This window comes from Pelophylax lessonae (assembly GCF_965119305.1).
Source record: "Pelophylax lessonae genome assembly, chromosome: 12".
In the NCBI taxonomy this organism is placed as follows: domain Eukaryota; kingdom Metazoa; phylum Chordata; class Amphibia; order Anura; family Ranidae; genus Pelophylax; species Pelophylax lessonae.
Window position 1 is genome coordinate 80,821,678 of NC_138779.1, and position 22,735 is coordinate 80,844,412.

At 42.6% G+C, this 22,735-nt stretch overlaps 1 protein-coding gene across 1 annotated transcript in view; it reads left to right on the top strand.

Annotated features, from left to right (window-relative positions):
• The window catches only part of MORN1 (MORN repeat containing 1), a 625,079-nt gene extending 608,337 nt beyond the window's left edge, over window positions 1-16,742 (top strand). Inside the window, exon 14 of the mRNA XM_082273769.1 lies at window positions 16,533-16,742. Coding sequence (XP_082129895.1) covers window positions 16,533-16,684 — 152 coding nt within the window. The 3' untranslated portion in view covers window positions 16,685-16,742. The remainder of the gene's footprint in view (window positions 1-16,532) is intronic.
• Window positions 16,743-22,735: the final 5,993 nt, after the last annotated feature.

Here is a 22,735-nt window from a genome sequence, read left to right on the forward strand (position 1 = left end):
CATTCATTTCCTCCAGTTTAGGATATAAAGAAAAAAACAAAAAGAAAAAGAAAAATGAAAGAAATAAACACACCGACCTCTGCAGGTCCATGTACCCCAGGCATCCGCCCCTGTGTTACTATCTCTAGGGAGGATTGGGGTTCCCGTATATATTCCCCCCTACCTATACATTCCTGTATCCATCCGCTGTATCAGGATCCCTTTTCTTTTGTAATTACCAAACACATTATTTAACTCCTGAGCCCCCCTAGCTACCTAGTATTGGTGATCCTCCTCCCTCAACCCCCTCCCCCTCCACCATATCACGTATGTGCCCCCTCTGACCTGCTCTGTGCCTCCTATTGGAATTACTCTACCTTTTCTAATCACTCATCTGCTCGTTTCCAAACTCATAGGGCTCCTACTTTCGAAGACCATGCCCAGAGAGTTTTAGACCCAAGAGAGGAACCAAAGCACTAGACCAGCAGGACACCGAGGGGGATAAAGAGAGAACACAAATATAAAGGAAAGAGAACACCGCAAATTACTGCCCTTGAATACCAATCAATCCAGAATAGTCATAGCTCCCCAATTACCCCTGGACCCGCATCCTCCCCCGACCGTGACCCCAAGTCAATCCCAGATTAGTCATATATGACTTATATTAATAATAGCTTTATTCTTGTAATGATATTCCTGGGTTCTACTTAAAAGCTGAGGGGCCCAGCCAGTCAGTGACCCTGATCGGCTGAATCTCTAGGAAGGCAAAAAGTCCTGGCAGTTGATCAGGCCAGCGCAGTGTAAAGGTCAGTTCCCCTTTCTTGACTTTTAGATGAAATGGGTGACCCCAGTGATAGATGGCCCCTGCCTTCCGAATTTCCTCCAGTAGGGGTTTCACTGCTGCTCGCATTCTTAGGGTGTTGCTTGATAGATCTGGTAAGAGCCGGATCGTTGCCCCTTCAAACTCAAAGGGGCCCCTATCCCATGCCTTCCTCATTATTTTTTCTTTTAGGGCGTAAAAATGTACCCTAGCCAGGACATCTCGTGGGTATCCCTCGCCCATGCTCCTTGGAGCCCTTACTCTGTGGACCCTGTCCATCTCAATTGCCTCCAACTGGGGTCTGTCCAGAAGGCTATTAAAAATCTCGGTCATTTTGGCAGATAGGTTGGGTCCCTCCACTGTCTCAGGTAGCCCTCTTAGGCGTATGTTATTCCGCCGATGCCTATTTTCTCCATCATCTTGTTGCAGCTGTATCATGATTAGCTGTTTGGCAAATGATCTCTGCGAAGACTCTATGCTCTCCACTCTCTCTGCCATCTGGGCCTGGTCTTTTTCCACCCCCTCTATCCTTCCATCCATTTTCTGTATCTGACCCCTTAAAGAGTTGATTTCGCTGGTTAATGAGCTGACTATCGAGGCAGCCATTGCAGTTAGATCTTGTTTCGTAGGCATAAGAGATATTAACTCTTTCCATTCAGGAGACTGTATTGATAAATTTTGGGGAGGGGGGGATTGTGCCGTTGACTGTTCCTTTCCCGCCACCGCCATCTGCTCAGCTGTGTCCGCAATGTTCTGAGCCTGTGATTCCTTACTGCTGTTATTATTTTTACTGTCTTTCTTTGATCCTGTGTTCCCTGCTGTTCCAGCCTTTGTTGGAGCCATCCTATACTGTTCCTCCACTCTTTCACAACGTGCTCCCCTTAAAAAGTAAGCGGAGATATCTGTGGACCGGCCTGGTCTCTTTATATTGTACAGTTCACTAGTCTGCATAGGAAATGGGGGGGGGAGAGCAGACATTTACCAGCGTCCGTATCCTTTATCCCTCATATTTCTTAATGGGATGTTATATCTTCCAACCCCCCCCTTTCCTGAACCTCCTCCGTTTGTGAATGTACTCGTGTGGCACGGCCAAACATACAGCCCAAGTTATAATAGTCTCGGGACTCACCAAGGCCGGTCCCACCGTCTCTGCACGACCTCCAACGTACAGCCTGGTCGTTCCAAGACTCTCCACTCCGCTCTGGGGAAAAGGAGGCTCCACTCCGGTCTAGGCTCGGCTCCTTTGGAACGGCTGCTCTCTGGCGCGCGGTGTGTCACCACGTGTACTCCCTTCCGGGTCTGAGGGGGGAGGGTGCCGCACGCTGTCTGTTGTGGGCGGATGCCTGCCTACGGGTCTCTGGACTCTGCTACGGTCCTCCTCACGGCATCATCCTCTTGCTCCACCCCAGCGTCTGCTGATCTTATTCAGAGCAGTACATTAAAGTGAAAGCTTAGTCAGAAAATGAAGACCTGATAGATTACTTTAGGCTGGCCCCTTTTGCAGGTATAGCTATGAAAAACATTAAAAATAAGTGCCTTAACTATTTAAAATCCAGTAAGGCATTGTCTCACCCTGCTCTGCACAGCCTCAGTTGTTCTGTATTCTCGGCACTGTATCAATGAATCACTAAAGGCAAATCTGCTGATAACCTCAAAATGTACTGCTGCTGGGGGGAGGTAGGAAGCAACAGGATTGATACAGACTGTGTGGAGGGAACACAGATCAGGGAGGGAGAAAAGAAAAGCAGAAGAGGAGACAGGACAAACTCTGCTGCCAGGGAGACACAAAAGAGTTCAATTTAAAAGTATCTTATCTGCCTGAAATTCTCCCCTCTCTCCCTCAGTAGCAGTTTTTGAACTTCATTATTGTAAAGCTCCTGTCAGCTTTCCTCTCTAGCTGAGCCAAGACATACAATCAAGGCTAGTAATGTACACACTTTATTTACAGAGAGTAACATATAGTCAAGGAAAAGGGAAGATTTCTCAGTAAAGCGGCCCATAGATTAGTCAGTTTTTTAGTTCAACCAGCAGGTTGAAAGAAAAAACTGACTTGATTCCCCCATCAACACACTGCTTGTGAATAGGAACTTTCTTCTAAAGTTAAAGTGGTTGTAAACACTGTTTCACCTTAATGCATTCTCTGATCCTCTTCTTCTGGGGTGCTCCGCCGGAGCTCCAGACCCCTTCATCTTCATCGGGTGCCCCCATGGAAAGCCACTTTCCATGGGGACACTTGTGCGGGCTCGCTACCGAGTCCCGCTGCTGCGTCTATTGAGTAGCAGGACTCGTCCCCACCCCTGTGTCACTGGATTTGATTGACAGCAGTAGGAGCCAATGGCTCCTGCTGCTATCAATCTGTCCAATGAGGAAAGAGACAGTGGCTTCGGGAGAGCTGCAGCACAGAAGGTTTTTCACCTTAACCAGGCTAGCGGTAAACCCGAGCGTGACTCGGGGTAGGAATTTCCTGCTATGATCGGTATCCCCGAGTCACGCTCGGGGTGGATGTGCAGACAGCACAGCGGAGTGTCTTACCTTATCCTGGCGATCCAGCGATGAGCTCTCATTGCTGTGACCGCCAGCCGAGATCTCTGCCGCTCGTCTGTCGGTAGAAGGACTTCCTAGTTCCGTTCCCTGCAGCAGCAATATATATATATATGTGTATATGTGTATATATATATACCTATATACACACACATATATATATATATATAAAATTATATTATTGATTCGATTATAATTCATGCGTATATATATATATATACACACACACACATATATATATATAATATATAACGCATGAATTATAATCTAATCAATAATATAATTTTATTATTGATTCGATTATAATTCATGCGTTTGTGTTTCAAATTTATCACATCTGGGATGTCTACTAGACTCTTGTTTTGGTCAGGTTTAAGTCAGTAATTACTAAGAATTGTAGGCCTATAATACATAACGCCAAATTTCCATGAAAAAAATTGTACCGCTTTTGGTACAGAATTCCTGACAAAATCATACCGCCAGGGAGGTTAATGCATAGAATGCAGGTGAAATACCTTGAGGGTTTACATCCACTTTAATCCTTTTCCCCAAGAAAGCTCAGGCACTTTTGATAAAATGTAGGAATTTTGTTGCTTTGTACCACATTTTCACTTTCTTTTCCTCTATATGTTTTAGTCTACCCTACAGTGCACCACTTCCCTGCTCATGGGTGGCAACCAGAAGCTGCCTGCGTGGTCATCTGCTTTCAGTGACATTGCCATCACTGTCCAGTAAAATATATGCAGATCATAGCAGAGGCATAGGGGTTGATTTACTAAAGGCAAATAGACTATGCACTTGGCAAATACAGTCATGCTCATTTCCCCCAGATCTTAGTGAATGTGGTGAAGCTCTGCTGACTTCCATCATCCAATCATGTGCAAGCAAAAATGCTGTTATTTTTTTAAATATTTTTATTTCCTTGCACATGATTGTGTGTTTTGTACAAAGTGAAGCTTCACCACATTCACTAAGCTGCGAAAAAAATAAGTGCAACTGCACTGTCTATTTGCCTTTAGTAAATTAACCCCATTGTTTCTTAACGAAAAAACCAAGTACTCTATAGTCTCCACTTGATGGATGAGCTCATGTCTGCCAGTGGTAACATAGCAGGCCTATGCCATACCCATTACTTCCATCAAATGAATTTGAAGCTGCAAATCAGAAATGACTATCTTGACCCCTTAGTTGGAAATCTGTGTTTACCATTATTCACTTTCAACAAATGAATTGAGCGTTGGGTTTTGATAACAGCCATCCAGCATTGCTTGCATGTACCTCCATTCCTCTTTCACAGCACCTGGCAGCCCCCAAACCCAGGATGTTATATGTTCGTGGTAGCCATCAGTTTAGAAATGGGATCTCTGTTTTCCAGCATCTCATGGTGCAATATTCTGGGCATTTCTGGCCAGATAAGAGAGGAGGAGGTGGTAGAGGTCAGGTTGCCAAGCTGAGATTTGGGTGTGCATACTATTTAAGCACTCACGCTTGAGAGATCCTGGGAGCTCTAGAATGATGAATAGAACTAGAGGCATCCTGCTTTCAAATATTCCTATGTTCAGGGTCTTTCTATAAAGTAGTGTTGAACAGAATTGGGTTTGAAACCTTTCAGTCATCTTTTTCTTTTTGTTAAATCCACCCACTGCTTTCCCAGGAAATTCCAAAGGAGCAATATGCAGACAAAAACAGAGAACGGGCTTTTAAAAGTAAAAAATTGCTGAATTTGTGCCCAAACTGGTGTGCAAAACTGGCAAACTGGAACAAAAGAGGCCAAACAGGATACAACTGTTGATCTTATACAAAAGAAAAGGGAGAGCCTTGTGTTACAAGCAATTATGACACTGTTATACGGCCATATTAATCCTGCAAGCTGTTTTCTCAAATTCCAATTTTACAACTTTATAAATATTGAAAACTTCAATAAAATACATGAAAATTGGTTTAAAAGTGCTGAAGTAATGAATGGGAATATTGAGCTTGACCTTCAAACAACCTTTTATAAGTAGGTAGGGAAAAAAAAAAAAAAATCAGACTAACTTTTTAAAGCCTTTCTAAACATGCCCCTGTATTTGAGTTAACTTCAAACTTCTACATGCTGTCTGTGTATAATGCTGCTTTTAAGCTGGATTCACACGTATGTGTTATAGTAACAGATGCATTAGTGCAACGCATAACAATATGCATTATTTTTGTTGGTGCACTTTGGTGTCTTTAATTCCTTCTGGTACCCCAATGCATTTTTCCAATGTACCTGCATTGCAGTTGCACCACAAAGCAAGGTAACGTACAGAGAGGCCGTAAGTATGAGCACAGGGTGTGCCAGGTGTGCCTAGGAACACCCTAATCACCCCATGTGGCACAGATTCCCCATAGACCCCTGGTATTTCACCAAAGCCCCCTTATGGGGCTCCTAAGTTGTAAAAAAAAAAAATTCTAAGAAAAAAATTGTAGAAAATAAAAAATAAAATAACAAAAATAAAAACTACTGACACCATCCACTGCCCTACTGACACTGTCCATTGCTCTACTGACACTGTCAGTATATATACACGCATATGTGTTTGAGCTTTGGGGTACACACCCTAATGCCACCATAGGCTGTGCACACCTATGAGCTAGGTATTGTAGTGGGTAATGATATAAAAAGTAGTGTCTGCCCTTTTTCATCTGCATTAGGTAACCCATTCAAACGTTAATGTGCAACGTAACCTGCGTTATAGCACAAGCATTAATGCACTACAATAGAGTAAAACCAGCCTGTCAGAATTTAATAAAAACTTGCATATCCAGGAAGGAAGACATAATGCATGCTTATTGAATCCTTTTGTTTTTTTAGCCGTACGTTCTATAGCATAGGATAATTTTCTGGTACATTCGGAAGGGGAGAACAGTTTTTAATTCCAAGCCAAGTCCTCGCCAACCGTTGCACCAGCAATCCTCTGCCCCTAGGCAAGATCACTCACACCTAAACCATGGCACACAGGGGGGCAGCCCTGACAGCTCAAAATAGGCTAACGGATCAGGGGGAGGAGGGTCTGCAGTGTTTTACCTAAAGATCCTGATGCTAAAAGTCTGGACCTCTGCCCCCAGCCTAAGTCACTCTCTTCTTCAGGGTGCCTCCTGAACCACTTCCAGGGTGGCACCCTCTCCTTGTGTATTAATAGAGAAGTTTTCTGTTACCATGTCTGAATTTATGGGTCAGTTTTCAGCATGGTTGGGGTCCTTAGTGTTAAGGCTGGGACATTCTTTGAGTCTTCTAATGGCGGCTGCTGTTATGGAAATTATGGATGATAAGTATGGTACTTTGATAGTGACATATCTCCAAAATTTCAGGATGCCATTTCATTCATAACTGATGCAGTGTACACATGCTTTAACTTAGAGCAGCGTGCATTTGCCTTGCCAATGGTCACAAGCCTGGGCTTTCTGAAAATGCCTCCTTGGGCTGCTAAAACCTTCCCTGTACACTTACTTTTACAGCCTGTCTTTTACAGTGACTGGTCTAAGCCTGAAAATATCTTTGTGCTGACCCCCCTCCTTCCTAAGCTTTTTGCCCAGAAATATTGTGAACTGGCTAGCAGATATGATCCACCAATATGTTCAGATTGGGCCTCCTGTCGGTGCATATCCAGTGGACCCCTTGGCTTAAAGTGTATTTCCACTTTTGCAGTCGAATTAGGATAACACCTACTTTATATTTGTTACATGTCCCCATTCACATAGTATACCTGAAATTTGTTTTTTAAAGTTGCAGCTTACCTTTTTTAGGTGTTTTGTTCTGGGCCTTCTAGAAGAGAAAAATCCTAAATAGTTCTTGTGAGGGAGCTGGGCATGCGTGGGGCTGTGTTTGCCATAATTAACTCCGTTTGTACTGTGTAGGCAGACCTTCAATTGTGACTAGATGTGAACACTGTCTGTCCTAGCAAAAGGTTAAAGGTTCAGGGGCTGGGCATCTTGCATTGGGACATGCTCAAACTAACATTATTAAAAAAAAAACCTTGCAGTCAGCCATGACCCTTCCTCCTGAGAAACATTAAAAAGCTAGGAAATTAAAAAAAATAGGTATACTGTGTGAATGGGAACACAAATTTGACTGCAGAAATGGGAAAACGCTTTAAATGTTGGTCTGCAGAGCTTCAGTGCAAGAAAGGTCTCTTGAGGATGCCTTTTTAGGGAATTCCTGGACATCTTTATCAAGGAAATCACAAGGAGAAAAGGCATTTGCCCCAGAAAAAATTGAATAAAAACTTGTGCTGCTAAAGCCACTGCTCTTGAAACACAAAATACCTTCTTAATTTCTCTTAATCTTTAGCTCCAAACCCAAGCCTGGAACCCAGTCCCAACATAAGCCCTGGATTCTCAAGTCTACTAAGTCCAGAGGCAAGTCCTCTTTTACAGGGAGATGCCCCCGCTAGTAAAAGTGGGAGGGCATCTTTTGGCCTTCAGGGATATCTGGTCCCTGGACATTTCAGACACTTGCCTCAGAGAGCTACAAACTAGAATTTTGAAAAGAGGGGTAACCAGCGCTCAATTTCCAAAATTGGTGGGCCACAAAGCACTCACAGTATTAATCCGAGTGAATAAATTAATGTAAGATGAGTAAATAAATCAGTCATAAAATAAATTAAGGAATAAAAAATAACAAATACAATGACAAGAATTCCAAAATGCAAAACAGGTAAAGGTGCTGATGTGCTGGTGAGGTGATAAATAAGTCAAAATATAAAAGATGTCAAAGAATCCACACATAAAAGTGACTGTGACAATGCTGAATAAATAGAATAAATACAACTAAGAAAAATACTGTGAAAATGTTATCAATTAAAATAATAGTTGCCACTGGATGCTGTGCACAAAAAAAGAGTATAAACATAAAATAGTTCAAAAGTGTTCCAGTGAATGAAGTGAAACTACAAATCGCATCCAGTGATGTGCAATATATTCGTGGACTTAATCCCAGATCCGTATTCAGTGATAATTAGGTGCAATTAATTTGTGAGCTTTTATCCTACATTGAGTGCAATGGCCACTCACCTCCATTAACACTCAAAAGAGCGTTATGGTAAGTTGCATCACCATCAAGGACATCAAGGGGTTATCCTAGGCAGTATGCCTGGGTATGGCTGGGGATTGGAGAATAGATCTCTCCTCTGGTCATACGGTGGTAGTTAGTAGTAGGTAATTCCTCTCCTTTTCTAAACGAGTATCCAGGTGTAATGCTATGGGCTTCCACAAAGCACAGTCCTGTATATAAGCCTGTTTGAATGGATTATGCTGAAGTTGGCTCCTTATTCGATCAGCTTCATATTCAGGTTGGATCGGGTAGGGAAGCCAAGATGCATGAGGGGGGTGCCCCCGCTAGTAAAAGTGGGAGGGCATCTTTTGGTCTTTGGGGATATCTGGCCCCAGGACATTTCAGACACTTGCCTCAGAGAGCTACAAACTAGAATTTTGGTCTCTGCCTCTGGCCTGCTTCATGTAATCATTCTTGGCAATATCACTGCAAAGATTTGGGGACCTCAATGCTGCTGTGGAGCAGCTTCACTCCCAATGGGTCATAACCATGATTGCAGAAGGAGAGAGGACCCAGGATTTTTTTTCCAATCTGTTCACTGCCCCAAAAGTGAGGAAGGCGTCTGCCATATACTGGATCTAAAGATTCTCAACAGACCTGTTTGAGTTAAAATAATTATTTTTTTAAAATAAATTGTATGAAATCAACCTGATCAGTCATTGCTTTCCTCCATCTAGATTTTCTGGCATTTGTGGACATCAAGGATGCATACTTGCTCATCTCTATTTTTCCAGAGCATCAATGCTACCTTGGTTTTGAAATGGGCATACAACATTCCTAATGTGTGGCCCTTGTCTTTGGCCTGTCTACTGCACCTTGGGTTTTCATCATAGCGCCAGCCCCAGTTCTTGCTCTGCTTCAATCTCAGGGCATCCCCATTGTGAGATATTTGAACCCACTTTTCCTGAGGCAACAATTGGTGCATGTTCTTTTAGCCGATGTTCAATGGACTGTGCATATCCCATAGGCTTTGGTGGATCTTAAATCTCCAGAAGTATGTGTTGCAACCATCTCATTGATAATCATCTCATTGAGTATCTGGGACTGTTCCAGGATATGGCCCTGTCCAAAAATGTTTTTCTTTCACAGGACAAATTCAAAGGTTGCAGTATAACCTAATGTTCCAGAATACTATCCTGTGTCCCATAATATACTTCAAGAAACAGATTTTTTAAGTGAGACAAAAATCCTATTTTTTTTTTTTAGCTTTGAATAAAACAGAGAGGTATTAAAATCTGTTGAATTTTTACTGCTGTCTATCACATAATGGGAGAGATTTACCCTCATAGGAATTCAATAATTCTCAAGGAGCAACACAAGCATAAAAATGTACAAAAAATATTTTTTTCTCTTCTTTTTTTTTGTAGAGTAGGGGAAGTCTAGGACCTTTGTTACATTTTTTAAAGCTGCCTTTGTCCCTGATTTTCCCTCATTTACCATCTGGTAAAGTGATGTCACTGAGACCAAAAGCATTGGTCAGAATTGTGGTGACTTCTGACCCTCTAATTGCTTCAGCACTGACACCTCAAACAATACTATCCTGGCTGCTTATTTTTGAAGATGGAATTACCCTTTAATGTCAGCAATCGCCTTTTTAAAGATTTTCATCTAACCAATGAAGAAGCCACCAAAAAGGTGTCTGGAAAAAAATGCACCTCTTTGTGATAATAACAAAATATGGTTAGTAGTACCCTGCGAGGTGCCTCCATCCCTATTGTACATACAAACGCAGAGTTTTGCCCTTTGGGACCTTAGATGAAGCACCACATAACCAGTAATAAAAACACAGTACAGGTTTTTTGAGTATATGCCAGCAATAGAACTGGGAAAAGGTGTCATAATGGCAAACAGTTGGCCCAAATCTGCAAATCCATTACATGGTTACATACAGTAATCAAATAGTCCATGGTAAATGTGTCATAGCATAGCATCTATGGTGACCCAACACGTTTGGTGAGTTCAGTCTCACTCTTCAGGGGTTGATGCATAGAAATAATCTATAAAGTAAAATGGTTAAAAAATATAACAGAGTAATGAACATGGAAATGTATCAGATAAATTGAATTGTGTGAATCGGACTGAGGGATCAATACTCACAAAGATGCAGAATGCTGCATGCCAAAATCTCACCTGAGACACCTGACCCGGGAGCTTGTGGGTAAAGGATCCAAAATGGGCCAGCAGCAAAAAACAGTACAGATGGAAAAACGGCCAAACAGAACCATCAAGCATGGCCTGCCAGAATGGTGGCTAGAAAAAAAGAGTGCATATTGGTGCTGATGTTCACTAATAAATTAAATTGTTATCTTTGTAATAACAATTAAAATCACTGCATTGCAACTCCACAGGATTGCTTTTAAATTTAAACTATAAATAACTGCAACGTTACTGTTGTGAACTGCAATTCACTCCCTTAGAAGCACATTTGTATTCACGTAAGATGCTGCAAAGATGGCGCCCATTGTGCTGGAGCGAATTGATTCAGGTAATTGAAAACATTTTGTTTAGTAATAAGCAAAATATAAACACTAGAGATTCAGGGAGCACATGAGATTCTTCTATGCTAATAACGGACCCTGTTTGCTCTGCTCTTAATATAGTGTGATTAGTGCTGATTAGCATTAATAGAGAGGCTTCTTCTACCTCTCCTAATCACAGGTGTTTGATTAGCATTGTGCTTACATATCAGGGACATCTGTCTTCTCATTACTTATGCCTCTTGTAGAATGGGCCAATTACTGAGTTTGGAACAGCCGCACCCCTTCCTAGCTATTTATTCTAATTTAGCGCTTATTAAATCTGCTGCATAAAAGGAATGGTGTACTGAATGCCAAATGCTTCTACACTGTGTTTGTGAACCAAGGGGCTGATGTAGACAAACTAATGTGACGGTGTAGCTGTTTCCATTAGCAACCATTCGATGTTTGTCATTTAAAGGGTGACACCTGGTTGTTTGCTGAGAATCCGATCTAATTTGAATTCAGTTGTTTTACATTAGCCCCTAAAATAGCTCTGTTAAGACGACATTTAAAATGGTAGTTTGCTGAAAATAAAATATATGAAAAGGAGAACTGTTTTCTTAGCAGCTAAGCCAGCTGAAAGCCCCAGCAACATTAATTGGCAACTCACTGGAAATGAACATTTCAGGGATTGATAAAGAATAATGCAAGTATTTTTTAACCTTTTTTTTTTTTTTTAAATTATAGTCAGGACTTAAAAATAAATAAAGCATAGCTTTATTTTAGATGTTTTTCATATTTCTTCTTACCACTCATTGTGAAAAGCCTGTAGTTGCAGAGCTCAATAGCTCAGGCAGAAATGTATACACACAGGTGCAAAGCAGTGATGCAGAACAGTGATTCTTTTCCTTCCCTCCCTCTATTTCCATGCAGCTCCATCTAAGGATTCTATGATGGACAGTGTAGCTACAAGGAAAAACCCTCTACTGTGCTCTCTTTAGATAAGCCATAGAGATCTGTAACATTATAATAATGTATTAATGCCTCGTACACACACAACGATTGTTGGCCGTGAATTTTCGGCCAACGTCCGATCGGCCGATTTTCGGCTTGTTAGTATGATGCGTTCGACAACCGACTCCGACTTTTCGGCCGAATAAAATCTGGTGTGCAGACTATAAAATTTTTGTTGGCCGTCAACACAACGGCCGATTTTCGGTCAGTCAGTACAGATTTCGGCAGACAAAAATCTGATGAGCAAGACTGGGCATGCTCAGAGAAGAAAAAACACACGGAAAGTAAACCATCACATGACATCACTTCTGAAGTTGATTTTTGTTGGCCGAGAAAATTCGTGTGCAGTCTAGGCACATTCCAACCAACAAAACACAACTTGGACAAAAGACGGCCGATCGGTCGGCTGATAATCGTTGCGTGTGTACGAGGCATGAGGATTCTATGATGGACAGTGTAGCTACAAGGAAAACACCTCTACTGTGCACTCTTTAGATAAGCCATAGAGATCTGTAACATTATAATAATGTATTAACTGTAAAATAAAAAATGTGTACGCTTATAGTAAAAAAACATAAAATGTCAGTTTAAAAATGTATAAAAGATTTAAGTAACAATAACTCAAACCCATTATACTTTCCCTTTAATTTTGTGAGGACTTTGTATACCAAAAGTTAGTGATCACCTGGCAATCACATCTATAGGAGCTTGCACTACTTCCCAAAAACCATCCAAACCCTTTGCCATTAATACTGAATTGGCTCCCCTTTGAGATTATAACAGCATTCATGCTTCAGGAAGGCTTTCCCCAAGGTTTTGTAGTGCGTGTGGGGGAATTTGTGCTCACTCAGCAAAAAATGCATTTGTGAGGTCAAGTAGTAATCTTGAATGAGAAGACCTAGCTCCTTATGATTTTCTTCACAGGTATTCAGTAAGGTTAAGATCAGCTTCATTCATAACCAAAGCATTGGCTGTATGGGGCCGTATGTCAGGTTGTCTGTATGGTGCCCCCGTGGTTTCTAACAGCAACCCTGCAGAGAAGCACAGTCATACTGATACAGGAACTTCCCCAAACTGTTGCCACATTGTTGGAAGTATATAATTAAAACACATTTGTATGCTGTAGCAATAACAGTTCCCTTCACTGGAAACACCTGTAGTCAATCATTTAGAAGGATATCCACATGCTTATTGTCTTATAGTGTATGAGTGATGGTCAGGTATCTACAAACGTTTGGCCATATAGTGTACCTGTCATAACACAAGCGCAGATCTGAATGGATAGATGAGCAGTGTCTATAGTCATAGGTTGTCTCTTTGCTCTATCTGGAGTGTCAATACCATTCCTGATACTCTTAAAGGCACTGAATTTCTCTTCCTACGATGAGCCAACATGCTGAGTGAAACAGATGACTTTCATGTGTCACTTTCAGACTTGCATTTCCGCTGTTTACTTTTGCTGAGAGCCTATGCATCAATACCACCAAAGCAGCCATCTTTCCCTAATATCCATAATATCCAAGACAAGTAGTTCTAAAGGGAACCTACCAACCCTTTACATCTTTTACTTCTATCACCTCCTGCAGTTATGCCCAAGGCTACTATGCTGAACATCTTCACTCTAGCTCCAGTTATCATAAATCAACTTCGCACTATCTATAGCTGAAGCCAAAAAGCTAAATTTGTATTATAAATGGATCTGAAAGAACTGCCTGGGTTGCATAATCAAAGCAACCAAATAAATATTTCAAGAACATAAACAGGGGAAGCCAGTTGCTATAACACAAGACATGTTTCTTCCAGGCACAACTGCAACACAATTATTCTTCCAGACACTTTTCTTCTTTCCCAACATTGGAACCTAATCATAAAGAATAGCAAGTAACCTTAAAACACAAACCTACACTTCAGAGCATGTTAGGCAATAAGAGAAAAGGCAGCAACTGATTTATTTTCTTTGAGAGTGCTGTAGAAATTAGGTTTTGAAGGAGTGTGGTATAAAAGCCCCTGAATATACTGAAGAAAACTGGAGAAAGAACTGTTCAAGCTACAAATTTCTCTCTACAGTCTCTTCACCCTTCTCGTTGTTTACTCTGAATTCCATTGCAAATCACTATGAATGCTCCAACGGGGCTGAGTGATTAGTGAAAGATGTTTTTTGCTCTCCTTAAATATGAATGGTCCCAAAGTAAAAAGTAGTCAAGAGGGCTGTTTACCATTTCAATATTGAATACAGAGTGTACAGCATCCTTCCAAACTGGAAGCCTAAACTTCACGGCATGCCACTCTTATTAAAGGAGCAGTGTTAAAAGTTGGATCTCCATTGGTTTCCACTAGGATTCCTATTTCAGAAACATTTGCACACCATACATCCTTATTATCATACCAAGTGACACATGGGGAGAAGAGTTTCGCCCCATATCACTGCCTCCCACTGGGATTCCTATTTCAGAGGCAGCATCACCCTCTGCAATCAATAGTGAACTGGTAAAAGGTCCTTTGGACAAATTTACTGAGTAAATCATGTTCACTAGTGAAATGAATTGCTGCTTCCCAGCAAACTACCTAAATATTTTTCAAGTTCTGACTTGCACAAGTGAATTCATCAATTCCTACTCTCCAACATCAATCAAACTTCTGCACTATCTCTGATGATTGGTATAATTTCTAGCGATTCTGCTCTCCTTAAGCTGGGAAACTTCAAAACACTACAATGAAAAGGAGGGCACAAACGTCTAGTAGATTACCTTTAACACCATTTTGTATTTATAAAAAAATTGGCAAAAAAGTACTCACAAACATGAAAAGATTCACAGAATATATATATTGCAATTCTAGCATCGGGGATGTCAAGTCTTTGTAGTAGAACAGCTAAAGCTTTCGGGAGGCATGCTGCCTTCCTCAGAGTTAATCCAACTTGCTACAGCCACCATTTTTATATTGACACAAAACATTGGTCCCTCTCCTCCACCAGCCCCACTGGGTGGGACCAGGGTGTCAACAAACAACAAACCACAAGGGACCTGTCTTTACTTTCCCCTATTCTCTATCCAATAACCTGGGATCCTTACAAGGGGGACCTCCCCCATGACATGCATCCCCATGACGCGCAGCCACTCCCCCATGGCGCGCAGCCGACACAATGCGCTTCTGCCATTCTGAAACGGAAGACTATGCGTGTCAGCACTGACAGTATGTGTTCTAAGGACAACATGTACCCGCAAGAGAGAGATGGCTTAGGATTTTTTCCAAACAAGCCAACGTTGTGCATAAGGTAGAGATCCATTAGTTTTATGTGGAGTGTTGTCATTTTTTCTATTTGTACATGGTTAAGCACAGAAGTGAATGTACACATTCTCATCCCCCCCTCCCCCCCCATAAGGCTCCCAGTTTACTGGATAGAGCATAGGGACAAGTAAAGCCAGGTTCTTAGTGGTTTGTTGTTTGTTGACACCCTTAGACTTCCTGGTCCCGCCAGTGGGGCTGGCGGAGCGGAGGGAGCCATACTTTGTGTCAGTATAAAAATGGTGGCTGTAGCAATTTGGATTAGCTCTGAGGAAGGGAGCATGCCTCCCAAAATGTGTCATCTGTCCTTCTACAGAAACTTGGAATCCCCGATGCTGGAAATGTGCTGTGAATCGTCTTATGTTTTTGTGTACTTTTTTTGTCATTTTTTTATTATATATAAAATGGTGTTAAAGGTAATGAACTAGGCATTTTTGTCCTCCTTCTTTTCATTGTCCTTCTCTCCGACAGCCTTATCCCTTTCTACAACTATTGTAGCAACATGCATATTAGAAAGTGTGCACTACTATGATCACACCTTAAAATGCTGTGACAGTGCAGTGCCCTGTCACAGTATGAGAAGGGTTAAAGGAGAAGTACAGCAAAAGCTTGCTTGGCTGTACTTCTCCTGTGGATCACTGGAGTGCAGTTTGTTCTGCACTCCCCTGACCCATTTTCAGCCATCTGCAGGCTGAAGCCCGCTGTCGGCTGAAGTCAGAGAGCTTGCCCAGGCTCAGGGAAGAGATCCACCCCGAAGCCAGAACCTGCACCTGGCTCAGCCTCTGAGCTCTCAGCAGAGAGCCGATGACTGACGATCATCAGCTTTCTGCACATGAAGCATTAAGAACTGAGCTAACAGTGGTGCTTGGCGGAGGACAGATGCAGCATCAAATCAATGCTGCACCCACCTAGGTAAATATGATTACTAAAAAAAAAATAAACAAGAGAGAGAGGTTCATTATTAGAGTTTACATACAAATGACATACTCATGCACTCTGCCTGTGCTGCACTGAAATCCCAAGCAGTGTTATCAGCTCTGCCCAGTTCAACTTTACAAACTACAGAACTTTTGCCCTCTATGTTATGGAGAGCAGAAGAGTTTTCTTGTTTGAATCAGCAGTTATCAGCCTAGTGTGACAACACTGCTTCCCCAAAGGGACAGTAGAGTTAGTAAGCGTTGTCACCCTGTGGCAAAAAGTGTGGCAGGATAACCAAGTGAAAATAAACAAAAAGACTGCTAATGCAGCCACCACATCGAATTAATTATATAATGTAATATATTACATTTTCGTTCTTGGTTTTTGATACAATTTGTAGATGCATTTCCAGTTCAAGTTCTTGGTTTTTCTTTTTCACTAGGAGAATATGTGATCATGGTTGAAGAAATCACCAGTCCGCCATTCCTGGGTCACACCCTCCAAACAGCCTTCAAACTTGTCAGACTGATTCCTGATCATGGCAAAGGAAAGAATAATCAGAAGTCAGATATGCTTACTGTTCCTAACTCATGAAGTAATCTTTTGTTTCAATTTGGTTATATGTATTATAAATAAATGCATTTGAATAAACATTTGTTATGCATTTTATTTTTGTTTGCATAGTCTACTGTACATAATGCCTGTAATAATATCTGAGGCCGCTTTCAAACTGCTGAGCTGCGGTTTAGCCACTGCGGGGGTACTGCATGGTGTGTCTGCGGTTTTTGTCCACAGTTTCCCATAGATGTTCTATTATGCCCAGCGCTTTTGGTGCGCTTTTTAGAACACACCAAATTGTGGGACATTATAGATAGTCTACAGGAAACTGTGTGGAAACCTGCACAAAACCCGCAGAGGCCTAATAAAAGCCCAGCTCCACCTGTTTCTCTCCTGCCTGCCACTCTAACTTCTTTGACATAGGCTTGGCTGCAGAGCTGCGTATGTAAACCCTTAGGCTCCATTTGTTTTTTAACGTTTTTCAGCTCCAAAAACGCTCAAAAAAAATGTTCGAAAACGCCCAACAAGTAAAACCCCATTCATTTAAATGGCCCCTGTTCACATCTGAGCGTTTTAACGCCTGAAGCAAAACGCCTGTAGCTGAAAAAAGTACATGAGCTTCTTTTTGGGCTGATTACAAGCGTTTTTGATAGATGTCAATGCCTGCCTGAAAAAAACGCCTGAAAATCGCGGTAAAAATCGCGGTAAAAACCGCGGTAAAAACGCTACGCTCAAGTGTGAATGCAGCCTTAGGGTTCATGCACACTGGACGATCCCTAGATGCCTTTCTCCTGGCAGCAGGAAAATGCTGGACACTGGTAAACGTGTGTACTGCTTTTGGCCGGGTTTAGCAGCATCAGGCACATGGGTGTTAATTAATTTGATTGGCCAAAATAAATAATTTATGCCCAAGCGCTTAACACACCCCCCACAGAGGCCTGACCTCAACATCATTAAGTCTGTATGAGATTACATGGTGAGACAGAAGGATTTGAGGCAGCCTTCATCCACAGAAGATTTGTGGTTAGTTCTCCAAAATGTTTGAAACAACCTACCTGCCGGGTTCCTTCAAAAACTGTGTGCAAGTGTACCTAGAAGAATTAATGCTGGTTTGAAGCCAAAGTCACACCAAATATTGTTCAGATTTAGATTTCTCTTCTGTTCAATTACTTTGTATTTTGTTATTGATAAAAATAAACACTTCTATTTCTGATAGCATTCTAAATAGGGTTGAGCGAACACTGACTGTATTGTTCGGGATCGTACCGGACTTTTGGGTGTTCGGTACCCGGACACGGACCCGAACATTTCACTGTATATTCAGGGTACAGTCCATTGTTCGGTTGTTTTGGCGCAGTTTTAATGGCGCAGTTTCAACAGCTGCAGGGCTTTTAACTAGTGTGCCCTTAGAAGCCATCACAGCCATGCCTACTAATGGCATGGCTGTGATTGGCCAGTGCAGCATGTGACCCAGCCTCTATATAAGCTGGAGTCACATAGCGCCACACGTCACTCTGCTCTAACTACTGTAGGGAGAGGTTCCTGATGCTGCTGAGGGAGAGATAGGAGATTATTGTAGGGGCAGGCTGGAGATTGCTTTCAGGGAAAGAATAGGAAGAATCTTCTTTAATCAGACAGCGATCTACATTGATTTTTTTGATTGGGGGTGCAGTGCACAATCTTTTTGCCCTGACCTGAGCCCAGTGAGGAGGAGGGAGAAAAAAAAAAACTTTTATCAGTCTGTTAGGTGTGCGGCGTGCAGCGGCCATTTAATGCAAGCTCAATGCATATGTGTCTGCTTAATCTGGATTTAAAAAAAAAACAAACTTTTTTTCCTTTATATTTTACTGTGACTTACCCTCCTACCCACCTGCCCTTTGAAATGCTGTCATTCGGTCTGGTGGAGACGCAGAGTTTTAAAAGCCTTATGGCGGTGGCTGTCCCACAGTACGTCGTGCCCAGCCGCCACTACTTTTCCAAGCCATCCCTTCCCTGCACAACCAAGTGTGTGACAAAATCAGGTGTGCACTGCACAACACCATCTGTGGCAATGTCCACCTAACTACAGATACATGGACCAGTAAGCTCGGTCAGGGACATTATATCTCCCTAACAGCACATTGGGTAAATGCAGTGGTGGCTGGGCCTGAGGCGGATAGCAGTTTGGTGCATGTCCTTCCACCACCGAGGATTGCAGGGAACTTCAGTTTGCCTCCTGTTCCTAACTCCTCCTACTCCGCTTCCTCATCCTCTACCGCCTCCTCATCCGGTCAGCGTAATACCTTCACCACCAACTTCAGCACAGCCAGGGGTAAACGACAGCAGGCAGTTTTAAAACTTGCCTGTTTGGGGGAAAAACCCCACACCGCACAGGAGTTGTGGAGGGGCATTGAACAGCAGACCGATGAGTGGTTGGTGAGAGTGAGCCTCAAGCCTGGCCTGGTGGTGTGCGATAACAGACGAAATCTCGTAGCAGCTCTGGGCCTAGCTGGTTTGACACACATGCCTTGCCTGGCGCATGTGCTGAATTTGGTGGTGCAGAGGTTCCTTAGAAATTACCCCGATATGTCACAGCTGCTGCAGAAAGTGCGGGCCGTCTGTGCGCACTTTTGGCGTTCTCACCCTGCTTCTGCTCGCCTGTCATCGCTGCAGCGTAACTTCGGCCTTCCCGCTCACCGTCTCATATGTGACGTGCCACTTTACACATGCTGGCCAGACTGAGCGAGCAGCAGCAGGACTAGTGGAATTTCAGCTGCAGCACGCACACCTGAGTCGCTCTGCGGAACAGCACCACTTCACCACCAATAACTGGGCCTCCATGCGAAACCTGTGTGCCTTGTTGCGCTGTTTCATGTACTCCACCAACATGGCCAGTGCCGATGACGCCGTTCTCAGCTTAACTATCCCACTTCTATGCCTCCTTGAAAAAACGCTTTGGGCGATGATGGAAGAGGATTTGGCACAGGAGGAGGAGGAGGAAGAGGTATCATTTCCAAGGCTTTCAGGGCAGTCATTCACAAGTGGCTCAGAGGGTGGGTTCCTGCACCCACAAACACCAGGTACACAATTGTCCAGAAGGGGCACAGTTCTGGAGGATGACGAGGAGGAGGAGATGGAACCATGTTCACAGCAGGGTGGCACCCAGGCCAGCTCATGGCCATCACTGGTGCTTGGCTGGGGGGATACAGAGGACACAGACGATACACCTCCCACAGAGGACAGCTTTTAGTTGCCTCTGGGCAGCCTGGCACACATGAACGATTACATGCTGCAGTGTCTCTGCAACGACCGCCGAGTTTCCCACATTGTAACTTGTGCTGATTACTGGGTGGCCACGCTGCTGGATCCCCGTTACAAGGACAACGTACCGTCCTTAATTCCCTCACTGGAGCGTGGTCGAAAGATGTGCGAGTACAAGCGCACGCTGGTAGACGCGCTGCTGGTGGCATTCCCACCTGACAGCGGGGGCACCATGGAAGCACAAGGCCAAGGCAGAGGAGGAGAAAGAGGTTGCCAACACAGCCAGGGCACCGCCAGCACCTCAGAAGGCAGGGTTAGCATGGCCTGAAAAATTAAAACTCTTTGTCAGCACGCCACACCAAGCAGCAGCACCACCAGCTGATATGGAACGTCTTAGCAGGAGACAGCATTTCACCAACATGGTGGAGCAGGATGTGTGCACACGCCTAGACGTACTGAATGACGGGTCTGCCCCCTTCAACTTCTGGGTCTCCAAATTGGGCACATGGCCTGAGCTTGCCCTTTACGCCTTGGAGGGGCTGGCCTGCCCTGCAGCCAGTGTATTATCTGAATGTGTATTTAGCACGGCTGGGGGCGTTATCACAGACAAGTGCAGCCGCCTGTCCAGAGCCAATGTGGACAAGCTCACGTTCATTAAAATGAACCAGGCATGGATCTCACAGGACTTGTCCGTACCTTGTGCAGAATAGACATGTATACCAGCCTTACCCAGCCATTGTTGTATTTTTGATCTTTCTCACTCTTTTGGGGTGTACCCTAATTTAAAAAGAAATTTAAAATTAGAAACAAAAACCAGTGTTGGCTACCTCGTCCTCCTCCACCGCCGCTTCCACCTACACCGCCACATCCACCGCCACCTCAACCTCCTACTCCATATGGGCCTCGTCCGCCTAGATCAAGATGATTATTTTTATGTTTTTTGTTATTTTAAGTTATTTCCCTATACACATTTGTTTGCAGATCACTTGCCATGCTCTTAAGAAGATTTTGCTGGCATTTGCAGCCCTCTAGCCCTTACCATGTTTTTTTTAGAGCCATTTTAGTGCTCCAAAGTTCGAGTCACCATTGACTTCAATGGGGTTCGGGATCGGGGTAAAGTTCGGGTTAAGTTCGGGTCACGAACCCGGACATCCAGGTGTTCGCTCAACTCTAATTCTTAATTTATAGTATTTTTTCACACCTGCCTAAAACGTTTGCACAGTACTGTATGTTGTGTTTTGTATATGAACTACTGTTTTAAAAAAAAAATAAAATGCTTCGAAGATAAGCCCCCATTCACACCGGAGGGACTTGTCATTAGAGCTGGGCAAATGGTTTGGGCTGAGCAAAAGTTTGGCCCAAGCATTTGCCTGTTCAGCAAACACCTGAATTTGTGGGAAGCTCAGCTGGATGTTCGCCCGCCAAGTACCCCACAGTGCACTCCACATTGCATTCTAGGGCCCTAATTGGGTCAGGTGCAAGGCTTTGCCATTTAGGGCACAGAGCACTAGTCCCACTCCACACTATAAAAGGTTCCTTCCCACTGGAAGCTTTTGCAGTGTGTTGCTGGAGTGGAGATTTGATACTAGCAAGTTGGTGTGTTCACTTATTGTGACTCTGAATGTAGAGTGTTAGTGTAGTTTTAGTATACTGTGAGTATAGTGTGTCAGTATAGTGTGAGTATAGTGTAGTGTGAGTAGAGTATGTCAGTATAGGGTAGTGTGTCAGTATAGTGTGAGTATAGTGTAGTGTGAGTAGAGTATGTCAGTATAGTGTGAGTATAGGGTAGTGTGTCAGTATAGTGTGAGTAAAGTATGTCAGTATAGTGTGAGTATAGTGTAGTGTGTCAGTATAGTATGAGTAAAGTATGTCAGTATAGTGTGAGTATAGTGTAGTGTGAGTAAAGTATTTCAGTATAGTGTAGTGTGTCAGTATAGTGTGAGTAAAGTATGTCAGTATAGTGTGAGTATAGTGCAGTTTGTCAGTATAATGTAAGTAAAGTATGTCAGTATAGCGCAGTGTGTCAGTTTAGTGTGAGTAAAGTATGTCAGTATAGTGTGAGTATAGTGCAGTGTGCCAGTATAGTGTGAGTAGAGTATATCTGTATAGTGTGAGTAGAGTATGTCAGTATAGTTTTAGTATAGTATTGTATAGTATAGTATAGTGTGTCAGTATAGTGTAAGTAGAGTATGTCCGTATAGTTTTAGTATAGTATAGTATAGTGTGTCAGCATAGTGTGAGTATAGTGTAGTGTGTCAGTATAGTGTGAGTAAAGTATGTCAGTATAGTGTGAGTAGAGTATGTCAGTATAGTTATAATATAGTAAAGTATAGTATAGTGTGTCAGTATAGTGTGAGTAGATTATGTCAGTATAGTTTTAGTATAGTATAGTATGGTATGGTGTGTCAGTATAGTGTGAGTAGAGTATGTCAGTATAGTGTGAGTATAGTGTAGTGTGTCAGTATAGTGTGAGTAAAGTATGTCAGCATAGTTTGAGTAGAGTATGTCAGTATAGTTATAATATAGTAAAGTATAGTATAGTGTGTCAGTATAGTGTGAGTAGAGTATGTCAGTATAGTTATAGTATAGTATGGTATGGTGTGTCAGTATAGTGTGAGTAGAATATGTCAGTATAGTTTTAGTATAGTATAGTATAGTATAGTATAGTATGTTAGTATAGTGTGAGTAGAGTATGTCAGTATAGTTTTAGTATAGTATAGTATAGTATAGTATAGTATAGTATAGCGTGTCAGTATAGTGTGAGTAGAGTATGTTAGTATAGTGTGAGTATAGTATAGTGTGAGTAGAGTATGTCAGTATAGTTTTAGTATAGTATAGTATGTCAGT